This window comes from Mastomys coucha, unplaced genomic scaffold, assembly GCF_008632895.1.
Source record: "Mastomys coucha isolate ucsf_1 unplaced genomic scaffold, UCSF_Mcou_1 pScaffold20, whole genome shotgun sequence".
Taxonomy (NCBI): domain Eukaryota; kingdom Metazoa; phylum Chordata; class Mammalia; order Rodentia; family Muridae; genus Mastomys; species Mastomys coucha.
In genome coordinates, this window is record NW_022196903.1 from 66,328,133 (window position 1) to 66,338,066 (window position 9,934).

The 9,934-nt window shown below is 48.2% G+C and overlaps 1 protein-coding gene and 1 long non-coding RNA gene across 11 annotated transcripts in view; one reads left to right on the forward strand and one right to left on the reverse strand.

Annotated features, from left to right (window-relative positions):
• The window catches only part of LOC116099093, a 32,548-nt gene that overhangs the window by 15,722 nt on the left and 6,892 nt on the right, over nt 1-9,934 (forward strand). For 5 of the 9 annotated variants that reach the window (XR_004122065.1, XR_004122067.1, XR_004122068.1 and 2 more), the window contains exons 1-2: nt 958-1,373; nt 4,984-5,123. This is a non-coding gene — a long non-coding RNA (uncharacterized LOC116099093). Of the gene's footprint in view, nt 1-953; nt 1,374-1,687; nt 1,897-4,983; nt 5,150-9,934 lie in introns of those variants that run through there. The other 4 variants (XR_004122071.1, XR_004122070.1, XR_004122069.1 and 1 more) reach the window with 4 other exon arrangements.
• Tcf7l1 (transcription factor 7 like 1) overlaps nt 1-9,934 on the reverse strand; it is a 167,357-nt gene that overhangs the window by 5,150 nt on the left and 152,273 nt on the right. For both annotated transcript variants that reach the window (XM_031382204.1, XM_031382203.1), the window contains 5 exons: nt 3,073-3,205; nt 1,923-2,025; nt 1,662-1,745; nt 850-993; nt 48-207 (listed from right to left, as the gene is read on the reverse strand). In XM_031382204.1, the coding sequence (XP_031238064.1) occupies nt 48-207; nt 850-993; nt 1,662-1,745; nt 1,923-2,025; nt 3,073-3,205 (624 nt within the window). The remainder of the gene's footprint in view (nt 1-47; nt 208-849; nt 994-1,661; nt 1,746-1,922; nt 2,026-3,072; nt 3,206-9,934) is intronic.

The following is a 9,934-nucleotide window of genomic DNA, read 5'->3' on the forward strand; positions in this document are numbered from 1 at the left end:
CACTGAGGCCCGCTGCCTGGACGCGCCTTAACGGGAGTAGGCATTACCTTTCTTCCCAGGATTTGGTTAATGGCTGCACTTTCCTTCAGGGTACACTCGGCCACCACCTTGGCCCTCATCTCCTTCATATACAACATGAAGGCATTCAGAGGCTTTTTCACGTGAGGCTTCTTCTCCTCCTCCTTTTTCACGGTAACTGGGGATTTCCTGGGGAGGCACATGGCTAGAGGTTAGGTATCACCATCGTCCAACTTCCCTCATGCCTGCCTCCACTGAGGCAGCTGACCAGGGCCTCTGGGAAGAGAGGCACGCTCTTGTTTGGGTGACCATGTGTGACTGCTTTTAGGATCTGGGCAGAGACCCGGTGAGGGGTTGGGGGGCAGGGCAGGGCAGGAGGAGATGGAGGGAGGAAAGGGAAGGGAGGAGAAGAGAGGAGAGAAGAAGGAAGGCAGAGAGTGGCCCTCTGGGCCTAGAAGAAAGCCCCTCCCCATGTGGCTGGTGGTGTGGGCTTTTCTGCTATCTTTCCAGCAGAGAGGATAATGCCAGGGTGTCAGCTCTGGCACCAGCTGTCACGAGTCCTTGGGAGAACACCTTTCTCCCATCCTGGCCTTACATTTTATTGGGATGACAGGGTAGGGAGAGAAGCCAAAAGCTTTCTTAGCTCCTCACAGCCACAAGAACCTGCCTATGAGGGCAGATGCATTAGGTCTTAAAGGAAGGGCCATAGAAAAATCAAAGAGGAGCCAGGGCTTGGGCTGCAAGGTGACAGCAGGAGAGAAAGCCACATGGCACACGCTGAGCAGAATGGCCAGCTGCTTACACCCCTCCATCCTGATGGATCTTACTTACGCACTCACTGCAGGGCTCAGGCTGGGGGGCGCTGGCTCCTGCTTCACAATGGGGGAGACAATGGCAGGGTGGGGGATTCCTGAGGTGGGCAGACCAGGATGGGCAGGAGCCACCATGTGTGGGGAGAACCGACTTGAGACCAGGCTGCATATCAAGGAGAAACAAGTGAGAACAGAGAGGCAAGGGCTGTGAGCCACCTAAATGGTGGTCACCTGCAGAATTAGGTGGTCAGTTTTGGGGGGACACCCAAGGAGGCTATTCCCTTCCCTAACACACACAGGGTACCCGAGCCTGGTGCTGGGTGCAGGCAGAATGAAAAACACAGAAGGCATGAAGGTCAGAAGGCATGCATGGGCTACTGTAGGACTACAGGTCGTCTGTCACTGGTGGTTCCATTGTCAGGTAGAGCCACCTGTGAGAAATCCCTGTTTCCTTTCCTGGCATTACTATGGAAGATACACATTTCCTCCTAGTCTCTGGCTTCAGTGTGTCATGTTCAAGATGACTCTGTCCCATAGAGTCTGGTAAGTAGGGATATGGAAGGAAGGTTGGGCTATGTGTGTGTGTGTGTGTGTGTGTGTGTGTGTGTGTGTGTGTGTGTATAGTGGGTCCTGGGGTGCCCATTCCATGGGGTTGTGGTGTAAGAAGTGTGGGGTAAGAGGAAGCCCCTCATCAGAGAGAAGTAGGTATCAAGGAATGCCACCACACCTGCTCACTAACCTATAGGTGACAGGCTGCCACAGAAGTGGCAGTCAGTCACTAATATCCCTGGACTGTGACATCATGTTGGCAGCCCCAGCCCTAGGACTCACCTGGACATTGAAGCATTCATGGCGAGGGCAGGGTAAGGATGCCGGAAACCACCAGGAGGGAGTGAGTACACGGGCTGCCCTTGCCTGTGAGGGTGAGGAGGGAGGAAGATGTTCTGGTCAGCCGAGCTGGAGGGGGCTGGCGAGAAATGATAGGAAACGGGCAGGAAGACTGAGGAGTCGGGAGTGAGGATGTCTGGAGTCCAGAAAGGCAGAGCTCAGTGGAGAAGGGATGAGGGTAAGAAAGGCTTTGGGTTTTCTTACTGTGGGACGAGCCAGCCGAGGGGGTGGGGGATTTGTCCGACAGCTCCTGGAGACAGTGGGTAATATGGTGATAGCTCAGATGGATGAGGGGGTCGGGGGATTCCTGCTTCCAAAGAGAGAAATGTCAAATGTGTCCCTCACCCAACCTTCATAACCTGCATAACATCCACCAGGAGCTACTTCCTCTGCATGCCCAGGTTGTCCACACCGTAGAAAGCCCTTGTCTCTCTCTCATCATCTCTGCCCCTTTCACCTTCTAGTAGCTCTGGGCAGTCAACTCAAGGGCATCCAAGGGAGGGAGGACCCAGACACCGTCTCTCTAGCTACACGGAAGCCATCTCTGCGGATGTAACTTTCTTTTGTTGACTGGGCAGGGATTCCTACAAGGTCCAGGGAATACCCAACAGAGAACAAAAAGTATCCCAAGTCCTCATTTATTAAACTTTCTAGAAAACCAGCTTCGTTCTCAGTATAATAAACTTACACTGCCAACAAACCACCCTGCCTCTAAACTCTGGGTTTTTACTCTATGGTCATTTCTCTCTACCCTGAAATAATCATTATTTCTCTAAACGAGGGCTCTGAAAATTCTTAGTGTTACAGTGACTCAGTAGGAATGTCATGAAGACCTTGGCTTCCAGATATGGACAGGTGTGGCAGACATGTTATTATCACCTTCTACATAGAAAGCCAGCTCCGCCCCCACTGTTTAAAAGCCATTTTAAAGTCGGTCCAGAAGGCTTTATTTGAAATGTGTGGCGTAGTGTGCACACATTCTGGTTATAGAGGCCAGCCTCAGATGACTAGACAACACTGAATTTACAGTGGTTCTAAGCTCTGTACTTAACTTGTTTTGTTACTTTTGGACCTTATAATAGCCTTTTAGTGTGGAGAGGCAGGAGACACAGGTTAAAAAAAAAAAAAAATCAATCAATCAACTAATCTACCAACCAACCAACCAATCAACCAACCAACCAACAAACCCCACCAGACCAAATAAAAACTAGAGAGCAAACTGGCAAGGTAGTCAACCTTTTTAGAGCTGTGGTAAGGTTTGAACCCAGACCTTATTCGTTCACGTTCTGTATGCCCATCCCATAGATAAGCCACCCACCCTTTGGGAGCACAGCCTGAAGCAGGGGCCACTCACCTGTCTTTGGGTCGATCTCTGGGGACAGATGCGTGGGAGGGGACGCAGGGGAGAAGTGGTCATTGCTGTAGGTGATGAGAGGTGTCAGCGGGTGCATGTGATGAGGGTGCTGAACGACAGGAACCTTGTTGGACTGCAAGAGAGAGAGAGAGGAGATGGACTAGGCACAGAGGCAGGAACACGGTGTGTCCAACCAGCTGCCACTCACTAAGGGAACGAGTGCAGGCATCCTTTCAGTGCAACACCCATTCCAGCCCTCACAACTGGCCTTGGAGAGAAGGAAACGAGGAGAGGATGAGAGAAGGCCTTGAACCCCCTCTCTAACTCCTACACAGCCCCCCTTTACGGGTACAGCAGGGCCCTCGTGGGCTGTGCAGTTCTGACGGACTATGTGATCTCTGTGGGGCGGGGAGGACTACCTTCCTGGAGACAGGAGCTCTCGGGTTTATGTGACCACATTCTGACTTTACAGACGAGGAGCGCTTTGACCTCTCTGTCACTTCCTGAAGCCCCTCTTTGTTCATATCACACACTCTGGTCTGCTCAGTTCCTGGGGCTTCCTGGGCTTATAAGTCTTACAGTAGGTGAAATGGGCAGAGCAGAGAGGAAAAGCCCATCCCGATCATGAGGTGTGCTGCTGGCCTTGGTGGTGCAAAAAGGCCTTGAACTGAGTAACTTCCTATTCCTCTGTATTTGTTAGATGTAGCAGCATAAAGAATGTTAAAGCTTAAATTCTGCCTTCACTTTTTTGAAAAAAAAAAAAGTGTATTTTTTTTTTTAAGAGTACCCTTTTCTTTGTGTAGCCCTTGCTGTCCTGGAACTTGCTCTGTAGGCTCTCAAACTTGGAGATTAGCCTGCCTCCATCTCCCAAGTGCTGGGACTAAAGGCATGCGCCACCACACCTGGCTGCTTTCACCTATGAATATATAGCACAACAAAGAACATGAGCAATAACTAACTCTGACATCCGGTTTCTAGGAACCTAGTGAGTGCGTTCAAAGGATGTACATGAGTTTATTGGGGACAGCCTGTCAAAGGGTGATTTTTGGCACAATAAACATACTAGGGGTATTGAATTACAGAGAATGTTCAGTGGGCCAAGGTGCACGCCTGATAACCTGAGTTCTATTTCTAGATCCCACATGGTAGATCCTCTGACCTCCACAAGAGCATCATGGCTCAAGAATGCCCACACACATACACACAAAGAAATATAACGAATAAAGAGAATTGCACAAACCATGATAAAATGCATAAACTATGATTCTAAAACTGACCGCTACATAATCACACATCTAAGCCAGTCCCTGCCAACAACTTCCCATGTCATTTATTTTCGACAACCTCTCATTATATAGTCCAGGCTAGTTTCAAACCCATGATCATCCACTCTAGCCTTCACGCCTCAGTTTTTAATTTATATTTATTTGTTTCATTTTGTCATTTTATAGTGAGAAGTCTTAGGCTGGGGTGTGTGGCTCAGTTGTCTAGCATGCTTGAAGCCCCATGTTTGATCCCCAGCTCTATGTAAACTGGATATAGTGGCATAAACCTGTAACCCAGGCACTTGTACTCAGGAAGTAGAAAGACCAGAGGTCAAAGGTCACCCTTTGTTACATAGTAAATTAAGCCAGCCTGGACTACCCCCGCTTCCATAAATAAAGTAAAACGTCTCAGTTGCCCTCCTACTGTTCAAAGAACACATAACTTGAGTTCAATTTGCAAATCTAGGTATAAATCTAAATGACCTGTGGGTTATTATTATGTACCACTAGGGGGCATCCTTGTCCAGAAAATGAACAGCAAGGGGCTGGACAGGAAGTAAACGTTGTTGTCCTAGAGCTGCCCAGTTCTTTTAGGAGGCTACCTCCCACTCTGTTCTCACTCACTTCTCTCTCCTGCTGTCCCCAGGAGTTTGATGACCACGGGCCATGAGTCAGGACTGCACAGCCTCAGTGGACAACCTCAGTACAAGATGGAGAAGCCACCACCGACTTGCTCAGCAAGGAATACACCATGCGAAACAAAGCCAAACCCTTCCAGCAAGCTAGGTAGGGCCAGGACCTTCTCAGCCTAGGTATCTTGACAACTCCTTTCCTTGATCCACTTTAAAGTTTGTGTGTACGTGTACACAGATGGAGACCCAAGGAGTCTGACACTGGAGGGCTTTCGTCGACCTTCTTTTGACTTACTGAGGTCTCTTGCTGAACCCAGAGCTTGCTGATTTTGGCTCAACTCCTTGCCCTAGAGACCTCCATCTTTATAATCTGCTAAGCCTATGGGGCTGCCACACCTGCCTGGGTTTTATGTCAGTTCTGAGGCTCCCAATGCCCTCTGGTCCCCACACTATCTGCTGAGCCATCTCCTCAAACCCGCTTCTTCACCTTTCCGAGGCAGGCTTTAACTGTATATAACTTAGGCTGGTCTATGACCACTGCAACCTGCTTCAGTCTTTTCCAAGTTTGAAGCTCTTCAAACTCCCAGCTCTTAGGAAAGCAAAGGGGTCCCCAGGACATATTTTAAGCCCAAAGTAAAAGTAATCATTCCTAAGGGCTTGCCATGGAAAACCCTCCACCCGAAGAGTCCCCCTCCCTCTTGTTGTTCTTCTTTTACAGATTTATTTATTTATTTATTTAGTGCATAGGATTGCTCAGTTTTTCATGCACACCAGAAGAGGGAATCAGATTCCATTGTGGATGGTTGTGAGCCACCATGTGGTTGCTGTGAATTGAACTCAGGAGGAGCAGCCAGTGCTCTTAACCTTGGAGCCATCTCTCCAGCCCTCTGCTTTTCCCCCTTAACCTGATCAGAAATCAGCTGCATGGGATTTATGGCTCAGGAGAGTAGACCCTTCCCTTTTGCCGCCACTCATGCTGGCGTCATGGACTTGACAATGGCTGCCCAGGAAATCACCCAACATTTCAGTAGACAACTAACACTGTTCAGAACATTGAGTTTCGTCAATCATCCATGATCTGTTAGCTGATAGAGAGTGGCAGGGCTCCAGGGGAGAATGGACACCAAAAATGTTTGCAGTGACATCAGTTCCTTTGAAACATCACGAAGTTCACGGGAGGAGCAGTTGGTTCAGCAGAGGCCGTTCCTCTGGGTGTCAGTGTCTGCTAGAGCTGGTGAACTGTGGGCTGGGAGGAAGTCAGGAGGGCTGAGGCGCCACATCAGCACTCTGCTACCCTCTGACTCTGCGCAGGCCTTTAATCCCAGCACTTGGGAGGCAGAGGCAGGCGGATTTCTGAGTTCAAGGCCAGCCTGGTCTAGAGTGAGTTCCAGGGCAGCCAGGGAAACCCTGTCTCAGAAAACCAAAAAAAAAAAAAAAAAAGAATTTATTTATTTTATGTGTATCAGGGTTTGCCTGAGTGCATGAATGTGTAACTATGTGTAAGCCTACTTAAGTTTGATGTCCACAGAAGTCAGAAGAGGGCATTGGATTTCCTGGAACTGGAGTTAGGATGGTTGTAAGCCACGTGGAGGTGCTGTGATCCAAACCTGGTTCCTGTGCAAGAGCAGCGAATGCTTTTGACTGCCAGCCCTGGCCCCTTCCTGAGTGTCCTCTTTACTTAACGAGAACTTTCACACAGTGTCAGAAGCTATTCTGCTCTGCTCTGCTGTCTCTTACTTTCCCCAGATGCCAAGTTCTGGATTCCTCACCAATTTCTGGCCCATTATTTCTAGTTACACCCAGGTCTATGTTAAATTTAGCAAAAAAAAAAAAAAAAAAAATTCTGGAAGGAGCCAGCTGGTGCAGACAATAAGGGTGAAAGATTTATATGCCACAAGAGCCAGGCAAAGAAGTAGTTAATTAAAATTTAGACAAGAGGGACTTGTGAGATGGCTCAGCTGGTAAAGGTTTATGTCACCAAGCATGACAACATGAGTTTAATCACAGGAACTCACAAGGTGGAAGAACAAAATGATTGCTAGAAGCTGTCCTCTGATCTCCACAAACATACCACAAAACACGTGCTGCTTCTTGGCCCCCAATACTTAAACAGATGTAACAAAACAAACCAGGCCAGGTGTGATGGCACACACCTTTAATCCCAGCACTTGGGAGGCAGAGGCAGGTAGATCTCTGAGTTGGAGGCCAGCCTGGTCTACGGAGTGAGTTCCAGGACAGCCAGGGCTACACAGAGAAACTCCATCTTACAAAACAAAAAGAAGAGAAAGAAGAGGACTTACATAATAAATGACGGCAGAGCAAAGGTGGGGGGGGGGATTCTGGCATAGGAACACTAGTGTAGTGGCTACAGGTGGGCAGTATACAAGGTACATCTGGGGATCTAACAGAGGCTGTGGACTGGGCAAGAGAAGGAGGCAGACCCCTGGAAGGCCTGGGTTCCAGCTCTGATGCCTCAGGCACAAACACTCCAAATAAGCTTGGATTGATGATTCACACCTGTAACCCCTGCTTCCCAAGGGATTAAGAAGCTGAAGTTAGGGCAGAGAGCTAGCTCAACAGGCAAAGCTTCCAAGCCTGATGGCCTAATTTAGATTCCTAGGGCACATGTGATGGAAGGAGAGAACTGACTTCCATGAGTTGTTTTTTGAGCACTACATATGTGCTCTACACACACACACACACACACACACACACACACACACACACACACACAAACACAGATAAGAGTAATTTTAAAAAATGAAAAAGAAATGAAATTGAGGCCAATCAGGGTTATAGAATGAGACCACATCTCTAAATCAGCACAACGCCAGAATCCAAAATGAAACATTCCAGCCCCTAAGACACACACAGCAAGGACCACGCTGCAGGCCAGGAAAAATGTATAGATAAGGCAAGAACCTGCAGGCCAGCGCGCGAGAGAAATGCTCTGGGACTGGAATGTGCCCGTGGGTCGTTGTGTGCAATGGTTTGTCTGTCTTGAAGGCTTTGCAGGTTGGACTCTGACTATAATTTTTTGGCTAAAATCCTTCCTGATCAGAGGTCCCACCTCCCTGTTGTTGTTAGTAGGGATAACACAGGGAACCGAGCGGTACTTTATCTTCTTGCTGTTAGTACTACTATTCCTTCCTGTGTGCCCAGACTGGCTTCAAACTCTTGGCACTCCTCCCTGGTGACAGGCCTCTGTGAGCCCGGCTAGCAAAGGAGAACATTTAAAACCCCTTGCAATCGAAACTGTTGTTAGAATGTATCTTGTCTCACTCAGTTTAACAGAACTGAGTGTTGTTTCTTGATCACCAAGCTTAACACTGTTGCTTAAAGTCCATTTTAGCTGGCAGGTTAGATCTCTGGGCTATGGAGTGAGATCCTGTCTCAAAACAAATCAATAACAAAACCATACCAGCCAACACCAGTGGAACGCCAGGGCATGGATGTGGGGGTCACAGACAATCTGCATAAATAGATTCAGTCTTTTCATCAAATGGGTCCGGAGGACAGAATCAGGTCACCAGGCTGAGGGAAAGGTTATCCATCACACTGGCCCTCACCACCAGTTTATCTATCTGTGTTATCAATGGCACAAATTTGCTCTGCTACATTGTTGATTCTACCTGTGTGAAGGTGTAAGAATGCCACAGAAACTAAAGGACAATCACAGAAAGAAACAGAATGATGGTTCTCAACCTGCGGGTCATGACCCTTTTGGGAGTCAACATACCCTTTCACTGCGGTAGCCAAGGATCATCAGAAACCACAGATACTCGCGTTATGATTCATAACTGTAGCAAAATTACAGTTATGAAGCAGCAATGAAAGTAATTTTATGGTTGGTGGTTGCAGCATTAGTAAGGTAAGGTTGAGAACCACTCAATAGAAGGACTGATGCAGGGCCCTCATATCTTGACTGCCTTCTAAACCCAGTGGGTAAATACTTGATGAGAAAGCATATGCACACCTTCAAGTCCTCTCCCCATAAAGCCCTCGCTAACGACTAAGGGAAAACAGCAGCACCTACATACAATGGAAACACCTGGCACCAGCTAATCCCAAAGCCAACATCTCTAACATGGGCCCTATTGACACAGTGGGCCTGCTCCTGATAGGACTAGGAGACAGCACATCAAGCTGGGCTAGCTCACATCAAGTGCTGGGCTCCATCCTGCTCACTGACTAAGCTGAGCCTGGTGGCCCAGGCTTGTAATCCCAGCACTCAAGGAAGGAGAGTCAGAAGTTCATGGCAATCCGAGAGAACATATCAAGTCTGAGGCCAGCCTGAGCTAGATGAGGCCATTTATTCAACCAAACAAGAAGAAAAACCCAAGAAGGAAATGGCTGGCTTTATGTGAGAGTCAGGGAAATGACTGGGCTGAGGCCCTGGGTTGACTGGAAGCTGAAGTCACACCAAGAAAATGTGAAGGAGGAGGGCAGATGGAAGACGAAGATGTGGCCAGCTCCGCTGTTATTACTGTGTGCTAGAGAACTGTGAGAAATGCTCATCTTTCTTTTCTTTTGTTTGTGTGTTATACGCACATGACCATGCATGCATTGAGGCCAGAGGAGGACGAGGGGTGTCCTGATCCATCACTTTCCACCTTACTCCCACTTATTCTCCCTGAAGCCTGAGCTAGGCTGCTGGCTGTAACCTGGGGTTATAGGAACATGTGCATGGATACATCCTTCCACCTTTTTAATGTGTGGGCTGGGGATCTGAACTCAGATCTTCATGCTAACACTACACACCCTCTTACCTACTGAATCAACTATCTCCCCAGGTCCTGCTGTTCCTTCCCTGATTTTTAAAAAATTTTTAATTTTTGGATATTTCTATTTTGGTTACTTAAGCAAACATTTCTTTTTTAAGAAACTTAAAGTGTCTGGGCGGTGGTGGCACACGCCTTTAATCCCAGCACTTGGGAGGCAGAGGCAGGTGGATTTCTAAGTTTG